The sequence below is a fragment of the Plectropomus leopardus genome, chromosome 17 (genome assembly GCF_008729295.1).
Source record: "Plectropomus leopardus isolate mb chromosome 17, YSFRI_Pleo_2.0, whole genome shotgun sequence".
NCBI lineage: Eukaryota > Metazoa > Chordata > Actinopteri > Perciformes > Serranidae > Plectropomus > Plectropomus leopardus.
Genome location: NC_056479.1, coordinates 29,336,613 through 29,355,743, shown reverse-complemented (window position 1 = coordinate 29,355,743; position 19,131 = coordinate 29,336,613). Strand labels below are relative to the sequence as shown.

Sequence of the window (19,131 nt, the reverse complement as noted above, 5' to 3'; positions counted from 1 at the left end):
TTTGTAAATTTAGTTATATACGAAATAAATAATTCAAATGAAGAAAATTTGAGGTCACTGTGAATGAAGAGCCTGATATCCTGCTGACCAAGTTCAATTCATCTCTGCAGTCAGAAAACAGCGTTGAACAAACGACTGTCTGAAAAACACTGAACTTTATTGATTTATGAATAACAACAGCTCTACAGACATGGCTTGAAGTGTCACACTTTATTTACAAAAATACTGAGAACCAAACAGCTGAGGGCGAGGAAGCGTGATGGCCAAAACAAGTTTTTGTTCTTTATTCCTAACAGAACAGCAGCTAAAGGCTCCTGGTTGCATGTATCAGGATGTGCGTTTTAATAATCGCAAAGTACACCTCAGCGTTACTGGCTTCTTCCGAGCTACGACCTTCGCCACAGTGCGCATTGTTTCATCAGGCGTGTGTCCGAGACGATTGAAGTTTGGTTTCTGAGGCCATCTACTTTCTGCGGCGGGCGGCGGCTCCCTTCTTGCTGCTGTAATACGTCAAAAAAAAGCAAGGCACACGTCAGATATCTGAGTTTTAAGCAAATTCAACAAGGGACAGTTGACAGCTGTGCAGGCTGAGCTTCAATTTTACACACATTCAGACTGAAGTTGGGTTTCCTCAGAAACCCAACTTCAGTCCATCTTATTTCTGCTTTACATACGCTAAATCTCTCAAAGGGATTTGGAGCGTCGTGCAAAATGGCAAAAATGCTAAATTCCCAGCCTACAACATTACAGTCAGAAGTCTCTGTTGACAGTTGAAGTTCACACAGAAATAAGTCACAAACTCGTGCAGCACTTACCTGCAAACACCGAGTCATAGCTGAGTCCAGCAGCGCCAACTTAACGTTAATGCTGTCACAGTTTTAACGGCATTCACATGAAATAAAGAGGTCAGTATGAAGAGAAGGGCCCTCTCTTTACACTGAAAAAGGATGCACCATTGTGCATCGTAATTTTACTCAGTAAATTCATTTTTTGTACAATGATCTCTGTTGTTTTGTTTGACAAAAACAGGCTATTTATTTTAATTTTTAAAAAGTTCAGCCAGTATGATTCAACTATTCATTTTATTACGAGTACCGCTGTTTATCCATCCTTTTTCAGAGAACACAGGGAACACTCCTTACATCAGTGATACTCAACTTACGGCCCGAGGGCCAAATCTGGCCCCCAATAAGGTGCTGGGTGATCCCCCAACCGTTTTCTATTTCACAATAAAGATAAAGTGATTCACACAGGGAATTGTTTTGGGACTGCATACATACAATCCCCTGATGTCCTAAAATCTGAGAAACTTCATACAATCCTAAAAACAACTTAAAATCCTAGAAATGTCCTAAAATCTGAGAAATGTTCCAAAATCCTACAAACGTCCTAAAATTCTAGAAATGTTGTTAAATCCCTGAAAAGTGCTGATATCTGAGAAACATCGCACAATCCTAGAAACGCCATAAAATCCTAAAACAGTGCTAAAATTCTAGAAATTTTCTTAAATACTAGAAAAGTCCTAAAATCCGCAAAACATTGTGCAATCCTATGAATGTAGTTTTATCTTAAGGAGGACCCTAAAATTCTGGAAACATGAAATCAGAGAAAAAGCCTACAATTCTTAAAATATCTTCACATCTGAGAAACGTCTTAAAATCTGAAAACATCGTAAATTCAGAAAAAATCCCAGAAACATGTATGGGGCTCCCGTTAATGGCCCCTGGCCTCCTGTCATTTTCCAAAAGTGGCCCCCAGGCAAAGCAAGTGGAGTATCCCCGCCTTACATACTGACACTGGATGATATGTTTACTGTTATAATGAAATGTAATATCTGTTGTTAATTATGGAAACACAAAGTAACACGAAAATGCTTTGGACACTACAAAAGCAACACAGACACGAATAAATACGGATCCCCGCAGGTGTCATACAAAAAAGGTAAAAATCTGTGTGCACAGATTGTAAAGCAAAGAATACGAATTAATAAAACATTTTTTTTTAACTGTTGCTAAATTTAGTAATCTTTTGCCTTTTGGAATTCTACATTTGTTTTACTGCCATAAACATGACATCATCTCTGTAAGGATGTACAAAAACGTAAAAACAAAAAAAAAACATATGCTGCGTTCAAATGGGGTCGTGTTTACCGTGTTCACGAGAAATGACCATATGAATTTTAAACTGACATAAACTGTCCTGAATGAACATGACAGTTATGTCTTGCTGGGTTCACGCAGACCCAGCAGCGACGGTACTTACTGCTTCTGCAACTCATCGATGCGGTTCCTGTACGTGAGCACCTGAAAAACGACACAGCAGCAGCTTTAACACATTTACCTCCGTGGAGAAGGACTTCCCTCCGCTCTCCTTCAGCGGGCTCCACGGGCTGAAAGCTGCTGGCTGAGGCATCATGGGAAACCAAGACGGGCTCATGCATATCACGCATTTCCTGCATTTATTTGATTTGACTGTCTGTGTAAAAATAAAGCAGCAATACTCAATTTACAGCTCGGGGGCCAAATCTGGCCCCTGATATGGAGTTGGGTGGCCCCACAACCATTTTCTAATTCACAATAAAAATAAAGTGATTCAAACTGGGAATTGTTTTTGTGCTTTTAGTATATATAAGGTGCCAGAGTGAATAAAATTATATATATATGTATGTATGTGTGTATTATCTTTTTTAAAGTGCCAGTAGAGGATCCCCAGTCAGAGGTCCTAGCTAAGACCCCAATGTCCTAAAATCCAAGAAATGTCCCTAAAATCCAAAACATTCTAAAATATTAGAAACATCCTAAAATACTAGAAATGTGTTAAAATCATAAAAATGTCTTAAATGTCTCTGAAATCCTAGAAATGTCTCTAAAATCCTAGAAATGTCCTAAAATCCTTGATACATCCTGAAATCCTAAAAACATATTTGGGGCTCCTGTGACTGGCCCCTGGCCTCCTGTCATTTTTGCAAAAGTGGCCCCCGAGTAAAGAAGGTGAGTATCCCTGCAGCGGAGCGTCCAGACATTACTTTACATTTTTGCACTAAATTCTGTGAGGGCTTTTTTGGCATTGCATGATTTTTGCGTTCAAACACCCGTCGTGGTTTCCCACTCCCCAAAAAAGAAACGGTTAAGAGAGACGGGCTTCAGCTCGGTTCTTGAACCTCAGCGGGGCCCGACTTACCTGTTGGACCGCTCGCTCACACACCTGACCTCAGATCTGTGATGCTAAAAACTGAGACATCCAGACCGGGACAGAATGAGGAGGAGCTCAGCCACCCGACACCATTTTTACACCCACGTTTAATCACTAATCTGCATCCAGGAGACGAGTTTGAATCCAAATTGACATCTTTAAATTAATGACAGCTAAAATTATTATTAATATTATTATATATTTTATATATGTTATTATATTATCTATTATTATATTTTCGAGAATATGATCAAATAAAATTATTTAAAATTTAAATATTATTATTATTATTATTATTATTATTAGCATCTCTTAAATACTGTTTTACATATTCGGAGATGCTGTGCTTTTTTTGTTGTTTCATAACAATAACAATAAAGAACTTTTGACTTTGACTTTTTTCTTTTTTTTGAAAGAAGAAATAACCCCAACAGTTGCAAGAAATAAGTAAGAAGTAAAATAAAATAACTTGAAAATGAGCAAAACAACAAAACATAACAAAACAAAATGAAGATGAAAAAGACTATGAAAAACTATGTATGTAATAAGAAAATAGAAAAAAATAGAATTTTTTTTTCACTTTTCTTTTTTTCCCTTTAAACTTTTCCCCAGCTTTTAAAAAAATCTAAATCTGCTAATAACTTGCATTTTGTGTAATATATATCTAACCACCCACTACCTTTTTTACAATGTTTTTGAAAGAAATCAAACCAATTTGCTCACTTTTTTGACGTAAATCCTCAAATTAAAGCTGTGGCGTCTTCTTAAATAAATGAATAAAGAAAATTTAGCTCAGCTGATTCGTAAGCTTTTCTGTTGCAGACTTTTAGTCACTTTTGGAAACAAACTCGTCTTGTTTGTCTGCGTTTTGTTTCGCGGTGGCGTGGCGTCTCCTCTCTCTCGGCCAGCGGGGGCGCTCTGGTTCTTACCGACCTTTCTTCATGCTAACATGCAGCGAGCCTGAAGCCAGCGGGCGAAACGTCCCTGCTGCTCGGCTCTACTTACAATTTACTGAGCTCCTCCACTCTCTTACGCAGGGTTGTAACCTGGAGGGAATCAAAGAGCACATCGAGGGTTCAAACCCGGAGGTTCGCTCGGCTGCACGCTCACCAGCATCAACAACATCAACGACAAACGACTGCTACAGTTTCAGAAAAGTGTGGATTCATGTCAGGTTTTACCCGCTAGCTTTAAAGGTGTAGCTCAGGGAACAGAAATCAGAGACAAAAATTTTGGATTAATATGTCAAATATTTGCATTGCATCATTTGCAGGATAAACTAAATATCCTGTAATGGGAAACTGAAAAGTGCAGTTATTATTAAAATAAATCAAAGTTAGAACCCAGAAATGTAAGATGAGGGCATTTTCTTGTGATTTCAACCTTTTCTAATTAATATATTTTATGACTTAAAACGACAAATTTAAGGAAATAAGAAAAACAAACAGGCATAGAAATCTGCTCCGAACCTCCTCACTGTGATCTCGTCCTCAGGTAGAGAGGAAGAATAACAAACATAATGAGCATTATCTCCACACAGTAAACGTTAAAGCAGCATGTTAAGATGCTAAAGACGTCGGGGGAGTCTCACCTCATACTTCTGTCTCTTCAGTCTCTCCATGTGGTCGAACTTCTCAGACTCCAGCTGGGTCATCCATTCATGCAGCTCATTGATCTTATCCCTGCAGGAAACACAAGTAAAGTTATAGCTGCTGCACACCAGCGGGTCAGGGCCGGGCATTTTTAGCAGCGAGAAGCAGAAAAATTGGAGGATAATGAACAACTGCACATTAAAATGTGTATTCTGCATCACATGAGGCTTGAACCTTTGACGTCAGACACAAAGAACAAGTTACTATCCCAGTGAGCTACATGCTAAGAGAGAAACCAGAGCGGCTTCACACTGTGACTGAGCCGACCACCAGGGGGCAGGATATCAGCTGTCTGTGCATGGAAAGGCAGATTTCAAACTGCTGCCAAAAATTCACTTATCAAGACTAAATTCTGACAATTTGCAGACTTCATTAGACAGCAGAGGGATGTAGATGATTTCTTTACAAAGATTGATTAGCTCTATAAGTGAAAAAGTGATTTTCCCACAGACTGTAATAGTGTACATGAGGGCAGAATTCAAAATGCTGCCAAAATTAAGTTTTTGAGATAAAACTCTACCATCTACCATGACAACAATATTTTGTCAGTTTTTTTCTTGAAGATGAAGATTTATTTAGCAAAATATTTGCAAGTATATGTCTATAGTCAAACAAGTAAGTAAGTAAGTGCAATTTTTGATAAATCAAAAATCTGTGTAGACGGTTCGTGTCGGACAGTCTGAAGCAAAGTTGGCGTCTCTTGAGCAGAGTTAGGTGAGATAGGTTTAATAAGTTTTAGGGGTTTGATTAAAACAGAGGGATGGACCTAATAATTTGTATCACAGTGAAGTTAACAAAAAATTCTCCACATCTGGGCCAACATTTTGGTTTAAGTTGCAAAGCTGAAGCACATACGAATGATTTGTTATGAATTTCAAAATGTTAAAGTTTAGACAGTCGCTGTAGCTGTTTACAGCTGAGTAAGTTTGGCATGGGACTGGACCAATGTGCAAAGTTTGGGTTATTGTTGTGCAAGGGAAGTTGGATTTCCTCAGAAAAATGATAACGTCGAGGAAAACGAGAGGGACCGGCCCCTAATCAACAAAATCCCTTGAAATCAACAACGTTCGGAGCAGAGAAAGTCAGTTTCCGTCTCCGGTGTTGCTCTTAGTTATGATATCTTTCACCAGAATGAAGCGTGAAAACTGAGAAATGTTTGAAGTGTTTGAGTCGTACTTCAGCTTGTCTTCGTTCAGATGGTCGATGTTGAGCTGCTTGCGTCTGGCGGCCAGGATCTTCTTCTTCTTCTCTCTCTCAGTCTCTTTCTTGCCTCCTCTCTTCTGGTCAGCCTGTTCAGAGTTCACACGGACAGACGCAGGTTAGAGGAAGTACTCACGACCATATTTTTAAGTAAAAACATGTGAGGGAAAGTATATGTTACCCAAATACTGAAGTACAATGTTGACATGCTTTTATTTGAGTATTTCAATTTTTACCTTCATACTTCAATATATTTCAAAGGGAATTATTTGATACTTAAAGTTAGGTCTTTCTCTCTCTCTCTCTCTATATATATATAGTATATATATATATATATATATATATATATATATATATATATATAAAGTGGGGGTGGTTTTTTTCTATTTTTTAAAATATATATTTTTTCAATTATTTAATTCGAGCTTTTGGTGTTTTCCCTCTTTTTTGAGTTTTGGGTGTTTTGTCTATTTTTTAAACAATTTTGTTGCTACTTTATGCTCATACTTTAGCACATTTCAGAGGGAATTACTTGATACTTACAGTTACACAGTAACAGTAAATAAACTTTACTTGACAATGTTGCAGCTAATCATTGAACTATCCCAGGCTGTGATAATAAAAACATAAAAAATAATTCAAAATAATTTGTTTGTTTTTTAAAATCTAAAAAAATAGTGGCATCATGATAAAAGACTGTCATTTGAACAATTAAATTCTGAAAATTAATCACTATTTGATATTTATGATTAGGATTAATGTTGGTTAAAAAATGATCTAAATGAAATGAAATCATATTAATGTATAGATTTTTTTAAAGCTTGATTTCCAAAAGTGCATTTTGTGCATAGAGTGATTTAAGTGTGTGGAATATTAAAGCGGGCCATAAGTGATACTGAACATGCGAGCAGCATTTAATTATTGTAGCTGACTGCAGGTGTAGAGCTAATTCAAACAGTTTCATATGCTGTCATTTACTTTATAACAATACTTTTAAATACTTTTTGATGTCGGAATCTGAAAAGTTACTAACAAATAAATGTAGTGGAGTAAAATGTACAACATTTACCTCTGAAATGAAGTTGAATCAAACTAAAAGTAGCATAAATTGAAAATACTACAGTGCCCAGAAGTGTGTGTGCAGTATTTGGGTAAATTTCCAGATGTAGTGCTGCGTGCACTGACTCTCTGCAGGTGGCTGCTGTAGGAGGAGCCCATGCTGGACAGAGCAGACTTCTTCTTGGCCTCCTCCTCTGCCTTCTTCTTGGCATCACTCTCCTCCCTGATCCGCCTCTCCTCCTGGTTCACACAAAAACAAACCAGAGTGAGACCTCGCCCAGTCAAATCTCTCCGCTACTCAAAGTGACACAAGAAATATAAGAACTGAGAGGTTAAAGAGAAACTTTAGTTTTAAAATTTAAAATTACAATTTTGTAACTACTTTATTATAAATATGAGAGTGAAAAAATTGAAAACATGAATCTTCAGACCCTGAAATTATGTGAATCTTAAAACTTAAAACAACAAATTTAAGGCTTGTTTGATATTTATGATTAATATTTTTTCAGCGCAGGATGACACGCTCCTCAAGAGTGAGACACAAAGACTCTTTCGTAGTTCCTGAACAGTGAAAAAAACCCCAAATGTCTGATTTAAGGGTGATATTTTTAAAGAAGAATTGAGATTAAAAACCACGCACCTCACGTCTGGCCTGGCGCTCCTTCTCCTTCTCAGCGCGGACCCTCTGCTGCTCGGCTCTCTCAGCGCGACGCTTCTCCTGCAGGATGGCGGCAAACACATCGTCAGCAAACTTTAGTCGACACAGTTTAACGCAGCAGAGATAACAGATGAGAAGATTAAGACGGCTCACATTTTTCCACCTTAAATATGAAGCTACGGCCAGATTGCTTAGCTTAAAGACGGGAAACAGCAAGCCTGGCTCTCCCCAGACGAAGCTTAATAAAACTGTAGTTTTACAAAAGATTTCTTGGCTGGGAAACACTCCCAGAAAGGACTGTAAAACGGTGAATGCAATTTGGAAAAAATCGTTAAAAATGAATACAAAATTATGAAAAATTGCCTTCAAATAACGAAAAACTTGCTGAAATTTTTTAATATTGTATATATATATTTTTTTTCTGTTACCCATTGGGTCATTTTACCCAATTGTTTGGTTTATTTTCTAATGATCATCTCCTCTTTTTTAAAACAAATTTTAAGGTAAAACTTGAATTTGGGGGAAATTTCTCATTTACTTTTTTTTTGCTCATGTTCTTAAAAGAAAACAAAAACAGTTTGCTCTGTTTTCAAACGGTCAAACTGAATGTGAGAGGCGTCTGAACACGGCACAAGAAAACTGATGTCAAAACAGGTTTCAAAGGGTTAACCCTTTAACATCTGGACTGCCATCAGTTCTCTTGTGTGGCGTTCGGATGTCTTTTACAAACATTTAACCTCCAAAACCTGAAAAAAATGGTTTGATTTCTTTCAAAAACACAAGCAATGCCCTGCAAACTGCAAAAACAAAAAAGTAAAAGGTTACAGGATGATGATTTGAAAATTAGCTGCAAAATGTATATATTTACAATTCTTATATTTAAAATTATGTTACAGAAAAAAAAGAAAAATAATATTTTAAGCACTTTCTTACTTTGTTTTGCTTTTTTTCTGGTAATTTTCCTGCAAATTGTTTTACTCTTTTCTTGTATAATTTTTGGCCATTTTTTAAAGTTAGGTTGCTCGTCACCCTCCCTTTTTTTCAGAAATAAAGTCAACTTCGCTCAGGTTTCAAAGAGTTAATGTATTACACGTCTGGCTGAAGACTCACAATCCTCTCCTTGAGAGCGATCAGCTCCTCCTCCTCCTTCTTCCTGCACTCAAAGTGAGCATCAATGAGGCCCTGCAGCTCGATCAGATCCTTGTTCTGACGTTTCTTCTGGATGTCCTGCAGAGTCAGAGAGGTGCAGAAGACAACGCTCAGCCAAAAATACAACAAAAAACCCCCAAAACACTCAAATCCTTCATCGCCATCCTTTACTTACATCAAAGTCCACTTTCTCACCATCGGGAATCTTTGGAGCGCTGGGCCTGCAGGAGAGAGCGTTTTGGTTTTAAGTGCACCGGCGCTGATCGTAATGTTGCTTTTTTAAATTATTTTCAGCCAAACGTCTTGGATGGAAATGTCTAAAAGAATCATTTGAAGTCAAAAACGACACGAGAAGGAAACTTACTTGAACTTCGGCTTCTCCTCTGCAGGTTAGGAAATGAAGAGGGGACAAGTACATGTCATGGGGTTAGTCTCTCAGGCTTTGCATGGAATTAAACTGCATGTTTTTGTCTCTACATGACATGTTAGGTTAAGATTTCAAAGAAATGTAAATGGTAGCCTCTGGTTTGAGGGTTAGAACAACATTTAAACTCTGTAAGCAGATGAAACGTTAAATTTTACATATAAAGACTTGTGAACATCAGAAAGCCATCTTGCTGTGAGTGCAGTTACATTGTGTTGTATTATTACAAAAAAATGAACATCAGTTGTCTTAAAAAACCTCATTTATCTAAAAAAAAAAGTCGCTTCAAGTTGTGACTTTTATGTACCGTACCAACGATAGGTGTCTTTTTTTTTTCTTTGGCTTGACCCCAAAACCATTTTTACACAAGCAAGACAAAAGTCATTTCCCCCCATTTCTTTATTATTATTACCCAGATTCTGGCGGCTCCATGCCATGCAGGTGACGAGTGGCATAGCAAGAGTGTAACGGTGGGGTCGCTGCGCAGTAAAGCACGTGTTAGCGTTTCATATTCTTTCACCCTTTTTCCTCCACTAGCAGTTTGAATTTCTCTCAGAAGTCAATCAGTGGTAAAATTGCATGTTTTGATGTGAATTTTCCATTTTGTTTTAGTGCCAAATGGGCAGCGCTCCTGGATTTTGACAGACAGATATAACATTTTGTGAACAGCAGGCGTTTTCCCCCGAGAACAGACGTCAGACCTGGACACTGTGGTCCCTCTTCCAAAACCAGAATGACAGATTTCAGATTTCGTCAAAAGTTCTTTTAAATCAACATACCTTCCTCTTCAACGGCCTCTGCATGCAGCAAGCATCCGAAACAAAAAAGCAGAATGGACAACACTGTTAGCAAGCAAACTGAGCGTCCAACCAGCTGAACACAATTATGGCCGACAGTCAATGTGCTGCAGCTTCACTAACGATTTATCGACGTAAATTCTCAAATATTAAGGGCCAGCCGGAACAAAAAAAAGGTAACTTGCTTAAATGTGCGTTATATTAATTTGTGCAACAAAAATAGTAAAGTGATGGGCAAATATGTGGAAACAGGTGTGTTTTTAATTAATTCACTTTAAAAAAAAAGGTCTTGCTGCAGTTTGAGGTAAAGAGTTTGGGCCAATATTTGAGAATTTACACACAGTCACATCTAACAAACAGCATAATTAAGTAGGATCTCCTTTAACATTCATCCCCGAATTCACATATCATTTCAAAAATGGCATGTGAATTTAAAAAGTCGGGTAAATTCAGGTGGACATGCACGATGCAATGACAGTTTTTAACTCCACCAACATTGCAAAGCATTTACAACTAATTTTAGCGATAGATGTCTAGCTTCACATGGGTTTGGGTTTGGCATTAAATCATAAATTTAATGGCATTAAATTTAAGTTTTTAACAAAATTGCGTGTGAATGCAAAACAGACTTTCCCACCAGCATGTGAGTACAGTATGAGATGGTGTGACGGTAAATTTAGGAAAAAAAAGTCAAAACTGAGGCACCATCTTTTTTTTTATTGAACTGACATATTTATCTTCATGCACAGCGGTAAATGTTGTTGTTGTTTACTTTTATCAGATATAAAAATAATTTTTAAAAAAGCATCCATGTACTCCAAATACAAGTACTTAGAGTACATGTGGTACAGTAGTGGGGTTAGACTGATAAAAGAGGCCAATAATAAAATATTCTCATTTTTTGCAGCAGAAAGCTTCGTTCACTATGAGCGCCGACACGTTAGCACACAGTATGCTCGGCTAAATTAACCAACTCTCTCCGTATGTTTGTGTTTGTAAATTTAGGATTTATTTATACTTAGAACTGACAAAAAAAAGTTATGAAGAATTAAGGAGAGAAAGTTAAAATATTTGAAAAAAAGGGAAAAGGGGTTAGAAATATATATATTTTAGATGGTGTTGTATTGTAATATAGATTTTTTTTTTTAAAGATATTTAAAAAAAATTATGATTTCTTTATATAATTATAGATTTAAAAATTACATTGCAGGGAAAAATACCTGTTTAGTTTTTTTTTTCTTTTTGCCAATTTTCAGGTAATTTTCTTGTCACTTTTTGTCAATTCTTGTGTCATTTTTTGTTGAGTTGCTTTTTGCTTTCTTTCCACTTTTGCCCACTATCTCAAAAGAATAATATATATATTTTTGTATTATTGACAAAAACTGTGTTTGAGCCTATAGGTTACCGCAGCTAGGAAGCTAAACTTTGTAAAACTGAGATTTTCAGAAGTTATGAATCTATAATTCCCAGATTCAGAATGAAAATGAAAAACTTTGTGTTACATTGTGTAAAGATAAAATCCTTTGATATACTTGCTGTATCATACTGTATGCTAACATGTTAATTTTGAAGTTTTGAATGCCAGTTTACCTGAGAATGAATCCCCCTAAAAACATTAATGTGTGCATAAATGAAGGAATTAATGAATTTTCACTTTTTAGCATTTTGAGAACGGAAAGTTAACAGAACAGAAGCTAAAGTTTAAGTGGAGCAGGACTTTGGGTCTTTATATCAGCCTAATTCATAAGCTTTTGGTAAAAAAAAAAAAAATTGGCTCTTAAATATTAGTCATACATTAAGAGTAAAATGTTTTCCATGGCAACATTCGTAAAAGACATCGCATCTCAGATTTGCGCCCCTTTCATTGCTGCATGAGCAGACTTTTTTGGAATTTGTTCAGAGGTGAAAGGAAGGTAGCGTTAGCATTAGCAGACATGGTGCACATGTGTGCGGATCAGGATTAGTGGGGGTCTGTCTGGCTGGCTGCAGCCTGTTGGAGCGCACCTGTCGCCTGGGAAAGGATGAGAGAATACCCCTTCCCCCCCTCCATGCCACATACCTTCAAGCTCAGGCTCAGGCTGCGGTTCTGGTTCTGGTTCTGGTTCTGGTTCTACCACTGGCTCTGGTTCTGGTTCTGGTTCTGGCTCTGGTTCTGGCTCTGGCTCTGCCTCTGGCTCTGGCTCTGGCTCAGGGGCCGCCTCTGGGGCCACCTCTACTTCCTGTACTACCTCCTCTTCTACAGCTACACAACATGCAGCCAGTCACCAGGGGAGAGGAAGGGCGGTGAGAGGGTTAATGGAAGCAGGAGAAAGGGAGAAGAGGTGGAGGTGGTGGAGGGTGAGTAGATGAAAGAGGGGGGAGATGGGAGAAATGAGGAGGTTCACTGCGCAGCAGTTTTTTGGAAAAACTGCCACCGGATGGCGCTAAAGCATGTGAGAAAGCAAGCGGTTACAAGAGGGAAAAGGTCAGTCATTAGGCGGGTTCCCATTAACTCAAATTGCACAAATTGACATTTTTCTAATGTAAAATAAACTTAATGGAAACATGTCAATTTCGAAAAAGTTTTAATGCTCGCATGAGGTGGTATTTCAGGCGATTTTAAAAAGCCATATCTGGCGAAACTGCACTCGAAACACTTTCTGTGATGCCCATGTCTATAATGCATTATAACACATTATGAACATATTTGTTATGCATTATAATGCTTCTATAGTGTTGCATAATCATAGTTATAAGCACTTATGGCTATTTATAACGCTTTATAAAAAAATAATCATATATGATTACAATTGTATATTGTCTATAATGAATTATGAACATACCCATAATGTGTTAAAGTGTGCATTTATAAATATTCAGAATGCTTTGTAGCATTCTGTAGCAACTGCACAACAAAGCATATTTATAAATGCTTATAACTATATGCACACTATAACACATTATAAGTATGTTCCTTATCCATTATAGACATTGGCATCATAATGAGTTATGATTGTTATAAAATAAGTATTATAGATAACCATGAGTGCTGATTATACAGCACTGTAGAGGCATTATTATACATTATAAGTATGTTTATAATGCATTATAATGCATTACAGAAATGGGCTTCATAGAAAGTGATACCGAAACACTTTTTTTGGCTTTGATAGGTCACATAATGCTGTGGCAATATGCTTGTTGGTAGGAATTGTTCAAAAGTTGAGCGAATCACCTGTGAAATCGTGAAATCGTGAAATCCTTCACTGGATTGGAAATAATGACGGTCAGTGCGGTGACTACAATATAAACAAAGCTGCTAATGTTTTGAACATCCATCGCTAGGAGAAGTTTCAGAACATCACCCAACAGAAACGCAGTCATCTCGCAATTGTGTTTTATCGACATTTCGAAAATATCGCTCACATTTTGCGCAAATCTGTAATGGAAACCCGCCCACTGATGGTCAGTCATTGATGGATGAAATGTAATCGATTCCTGTGCTGCAACGCGAAGACAAAATCAGAACAATTCTGTCCTGACGCAATTGTCTAACCTGTGTCTTTTCATTAGTGTTTAACCAGCATGCCACAAAAAGTCCACGTGGAAGTACGAACACACTTTTGTTTTTTGTTTGTTTGTTTTTTTTCAAAAATGGCCGATAAATTAGTATCAATGAGTCTTTTCATCTGCAGGCTGTATCTTACCATCGTATTCTTCACGTCCGTCCGAGAAAGAAAGGAGCAGAAGAACATTATCAAAAGATCCCGTTTGTACCCATTTTTGACAGAATACATTTTCAAAATGTGGGTACACTGGGGATCCATGCTAAGCAAACACATCCCAGTCCTCCTGGGCTGATCAGAGCTCGCAGACCTCAAAGTGGCGTTTACCAAACCTCCTTAAATCTGAAAGGCTGATCAGCTCAGGAGGACTGTACAGTTGCGGGTGGTCATGCAGTGCTGCAGGACTTGTTGCCAACAGGTCAGTGCCGGCGTTTTTTTAAAAAGCTTTTTTAAAAGGTCAGATTTTCAGAAAAACGTAGCCGACACTGTCCTGATGTCAGCATTAGTGCCCGCAACCACGCAACAGCGGTGGAATAATACATCAGCAGATTCACTTTGAGTTAAACTGAATCTGGAGGGAGTCAAGCCAAACCTGGAAACATACGGATTTGTCCAGTGCAAATAACTTTCTACAGGGGATGGAAAATCAGTTAGGCAACGTTCAGAAATAAAACTGGGGTTTAGCATGGAACTCCGGACTGTACCTGGATCTGATTTTTGTGGGGATTTAATTTTTTATTTTTTTTTAAACGGGGAAAATGGCGCTACTTACCCTCAACCTGATCACTGCAAGACAAAAGGCAAAGAAATTCAGATTTAGAGTTTGATTAAAATATTAGCATGGAAATTGTTAAATGCAGTAGTTTGAAGAAATAATACTAAATCAAGGTCCGCTTAGTAGCTTTTTCCAGAGACTTAAACTTACAAAGTGACCTAAAAAGTGAATTAAAGTACAAATATCTCATCAGAAATATTTCCTATTAGAATATTACTTGAGTGAAGGTCTTAAAGTATGTCATATTTATGGTTCTGAAGTATTAGAAGTAATTTTATGATATTGGATGTACCTAAGTATTGAAAGTAGAAGTAAATGCAAATTCTAATCATGATGATATTTTTTATATATATTTTTTATGTCATAACATGCGCCACCTTAAAAATGGAGCTTTTTTGACAGCTTAAAGGGTTTAACCCCTTGAAACCTGGGAAAATGGCTTTAATTCGTTCAAAAACATGGGAAGAAGACAAAGAACATGTAAAGAAAAAGTACTTCAAATTATAAACATTTAAAACATTAATGTGTATATGTAATTATGATAATTATAAATAAAGCTGACTTTTTTCTCTTTTCCTCTAGAAATTTTGTTTAGCTTTTTAAAAATAATTTTTGAAATCTGCAAGTTTCATGCAAGCTGCGGAGCATTTCTTGGAAAGCTGCTCATTGCTTTGTTTTCCCATGTTTTTGATAGAAATTGCGACAACTTGTCCAGGGTATAAAGTTTTAAATACTTGCGAACAGAATCTGAAAGCAAGAAAAGAGAAGTTGCTCCAGGTATCAAAGGATTATATACTGTAACTAAGTATTATTACTTTGCTATATTACACCGTTGCAAAGTGACAAACAAAAAGCCAATAAGTGGACCCTGAGTTAATTATTTCGTCACCAGAAGGTTCAAATTTGTGAGTGCGAATGTGAATGGACTTACACTTCCTCGTCAGACATGGTGATAGTGGACTTTGCAACCTGGAGGCAGAAGAGAAGAGATGAAGTTAGAGTCTGTCTGCAAGGAGCGGCCGAGCAGCCTGCTGTATTTATAGCTGCAGGATTAAGTTGCAGATGTCTTAAATATTTGTTGCCGACCCCACCCTGACCGACACCACTCTGCCGGCCTTCACATATTTCACCCCCACCTCAAAAAAATCTAAATATTTAAGTGGATGAATTTTCAAAAGTGTGCTCCTTTATCATTTTGAAATGTCTTGTATTCAGACTCCCAATTTGTCAGCTCCAAATTGTTTTATAATTACTATTAAACTTTGAAATTCGAGCCGCAGTTCTGATTCTGCCTCTCTGACGATAAGTGAGAAGGGAGCCAAACATAGATTTATGCCAATGGTCTGTTTTCAGCGGAGGGATCAGATTAATGTTTTAAAAAAATCCCGAGAGGGCGAGGGGTCGTGGTAAAGGTCGGCCTCCTGCCCGCTCCCATCACTCTGCATCCGAGGCGTTAAAGACTTTTTATCTTTAGAAACACTCGTAACAGCTTCAAGCAAAACTCTGTCGCATCTCTAATCTCAGAAAAAAAAGACCTCCAGACTGGATCTGATCTAACCCCCAGCAATGATAAACACACATGACCTGAATATATTCCTAATTAAATCTACCCGTGATTAAATGTCGGATTAGTTGCCCGTTAGTCTCATTAGCGTGAGGCCATCATGAATGCGTCGCAACTATTTCCAACTGACAGCTGCACACAAACCAGATCCGGTTTCAGGGGGACCCCATGCTTGAAGATTGGGTTCCTTCTCCTGGACCACTACCCACAATTCCACCTTCATCACCTTATCTGGCGCTCACATGGTTCCTTCAATCACGATCCCGAGGCTCCCTGCTGACGGAGGCCACTTTGCGGAGGAATTAAAATAAACCCTGAGAAGCAGCCGTGAAGGTTAAAGGTCTGATGCTGAAGGGTTCCTTCTATGTGCTCTCGTGAATTCCAGATTTATGTTTACGCGGTGATGTAAAAAAACTCCGGAGGGTCTTGGCTCCTGTTCAAGATGTTAAAGTGTTTATCGTCAAGCTATGTGCACTTTACATGCCGCGCCCAATTTACAGCTTTCACTAATTGACATAGGCAACAATACAAAGCCAAAAAAAACCTGCGATCCAAGAGTTACAGCGATGCCCCTGACTTAAAATATCAAGAGTAGCAACAGCATTCATCGCCGCCGCTGTCATGACATTACATAACTCATTAGTATCATCTTCTGTCTCCTGAAGCGGAAAGCTGCTTCAAAGGCTTTAAGCCATCTGTAAATCCTTCAGGTATGAACCTCCACTGGGTCTCTGGACTCGGACCAAACCGGCACAAAAACAACAACAAAGTCCTTTAAGTTAACAGCAGGAACGTCAGGACGTTCAAACCTCACACATTTTCTTATTTTGGCATCAGCTGAAGGTTTTACAGGATTACAAACACCAAAAAAATGTCAGAAAAATTCTCGTTTTGGAGATGCAGAGATGCCACAAGGTGTCAGAAATCCCTGCTGCTTATCAGCTTCTCAGGCTGCAATCAAACACCGACACAAACTCGATTTTGTCGACACAAAAGCATCACAGTCTGCAAAGGAAGGCCTGCTCCCTCTCACCCCTGACCTCAGCTGCAGCCTCTGCTGGTCGTGGCAGTGATTTTTAACACATATGGACTCAGCTGTCCTCAGTTTGGGTGATATTTTGGGGAGACATTTGCACTTGAGTATCCTCTCTACCGCTCACACACTCACCCCTTTTCCCTTTTCTCTTACCTCAGAAAAGCTGAAAGAAGCGAGCTCCCCGCTGGCCAAGACAGGCTGTAAGGTTCTGCAAACTTACCGCGCTGATTATGTCCTTCTGTTATAGTGACACATGATCCGCTCGGACTCCCCATTGGCTGGGGCGTCCGCCTGGAGGCGAGGCCTTGGCCTGCGGTGGGGCAGGGACCACCGCTTCGCGCCCCCCCCTCCCATCGCTGGCACTCAATAAGGAGATGGAAGGGTCCGATGCATCAGGAGGGACGCTCAAGTTTGGAGAAGGGGGCAGCCAAGACGCCCCCAGGTTGCTATTCTGGGGTCAGCTGCATTAGGCAAGCAAATTTCATCTGAGACTGAGAGGAGAGTTTGGACATCAAGGGAGCGAGGCAGGTGGTGATCCTGAAACCTCTTAAAGAAGTAAACATAATGTACAGTCACAGGAGGACACCAGCGCGGTTAATCTGTCCTGCTGATCCACCTTCTGCTTGTTTTCTTTGACTCACTGGTTTGAAAGAATCAACCAGAAGTGCTGAAGAAGTATTTCCCCCAAAATCACTGGATCTACGTCAGATAATTTTAGTCCGTGCAGGTCCTAAAAACAAAAAACAAACAAACAAACAAACAAACAAACAAAAAAAACATTAAATGATAGCTGAGAACTTACACAAACTGCACATCCTCCCGCCGTCAGGCTGCCGTTTCTCAGTGTCGGACAAAATAAAGTGAAAATAAGAATTGTTTGGTATTAATGTAAACATTTTGTGCTTATTGGTGTCTTTTAGTTATGTAATATGTGATGTCTTTTTTACTTTTTAAAAGTTTTCCTGTGTTTTTGTGTTTTTCTTTGGTGTTATATTGTAAAGTCTTTCCTGCGTTTATTTTATGTGTTAAGCACTTTGTAACGGTTTTAAAGTGCTGTAAAATATTAATTAATATTTTTTTTTATTTTTGAGTTCTATTTTTTCCCAATCTCTTTTTCTATATAATATATATATATATGTATATCTATATGTATATATATATATATATATATATATATATATATATATATATATACATACATTAAGTTGTAATAGTTTGAAATACATTGTTGGATTTTATTTTCAGTATAATTTTCTTTCCAAAAACAGCTACCTGTCTGATAGAGGATCAGTTTGATCTGTTGCTAATGTCTTTGAGTTGAGCTGTAAGTCTAAACAAGCTGCAGCATGAATCATTCAGCAGACTCCTCCGTTTGATTTGTAAGCAGGATCTGTGATTCGTGTGTCGGTCTCAGCCGTCTCAGGGATGCTGAATGACCCTCTAATTTCCTGCAGGGGGCGCTACAATGACAGGATAGAGAACAGAAAGTGCTGGTCACCCTCATGTGGGAGTGTCAAATGTTTTCATGTCACACAAACACAAATAGACAAACCTGCAGGCCAAAGACCTCCTGCTCTGTGGAGCTGTAGTTGGTTTACAGTTGAGCTGACCTGTCCTCGCTCCAGCTGCTGGGATGAAACAAACCACAGAAACAGTCACACAGTGCATTATATATCACAGTATGGTCAAAGAAATGCCGCTTTTCCAGGACCTCAAGGATCCTTTCACCTTCTCAAATACTGTGAATATGGACCATCTGGTCCAAGACCTGTCGTCAGAACCTGCTGCACAACTCAATTGCCAAAAAAGTGACATTTGTATGTTTTTATGTAGCTGATACGTTCTTTACTTTCTAACAATGCTGTGGTTAATGTGCTGTTAGGTTTAGGGGCAAAACACTTGGTTATGGAAAAAAAAGGATCATATTTCATCTTAAAATACAAACTAATGGACCTATCCCAGCAGGAATCATAGCAATGTCTCAATAAGAAACAACCGCTTTTAATGGCACTATGCCCGGTGGAAATACAGCGACATATCATCAAAAAAACACCCATGTTTGTTGACTTTAAAATCACTG

General features: G+C 38.3%; 1 protein-coding gene across 4 annotated transcripts; it reads right to left on the bottom strand.

Annotated features, from left to right (window-relative positions):
- Positions 1-195: 195 nt before the first annotated feature.
- Positions 196-17,272, bottom strand: tnnt3a (troponin T type 3a (skeletal, fast)). 4 transcript variants are annotated; one of them, XM_042505329.1, is made up of 14 exons: positions 17,205-17,272; positions 15,383-15,420; positions 14,449-14,462; positions 13,818-13,826; positions 12,191-12,373; positions 9,275-9,293; positions 9,086-9,131; positions 8,872-8,988; positions 7,744-7,821; positions 7,230-7,343; positions 6,021-6,133; positions 4,784-4,874; positions 4,198-4,238; positions 196-500 (listed from the first exon to the last, which is right to left on the bottom strand). In XM_042505329.1, exons 2-14 carry the CDS (start codon positions 15,397-15,399, stop codon positions 464-466), a joined length of 879 nt encoding a protein of 292 aa, XP_042361263.1. In that variant the 5' UTR covers positions 15,400-15,420; positions 17,205-17,272; the 3' UTR covers positions 196-463. The 4 variants fall into 4 exon arrangements, with proteins under 4 accessions (XP_042361263.1, XP_042361264.1, XP_042361265.1 ...); XM_042505330.1 differs by lacking the exon at positions 13,818-13,826; XM_042505331.1 differs by lacking the exon at positions 12,191-12,373 and having other exon boundaries at positions 17,205-17,270.
- Positions 17,273-19,131: the final 1,859 nt, after the last annotated feature.

Excerpts from the sequence above, each read along its gene's own strand:
- tnnt3a (XM_042505329.1), bottom strand. Across the intron at positions 4,875-6,020 it reads CTGAACGAAGACAAGCTGAA|GGATAAGATCAATGAGCTGC; the intron begins GTACGACTCAAA and ends TGTTTCCTGCAG. Across the intron at positions 4,239-4,783 it reads TGAAGAGACAGAAGTATGAG|GTTACAACCCTGCGTAAGAG; the intron begins GTGAGACTCCCC and ends GATTCCCTCCAG.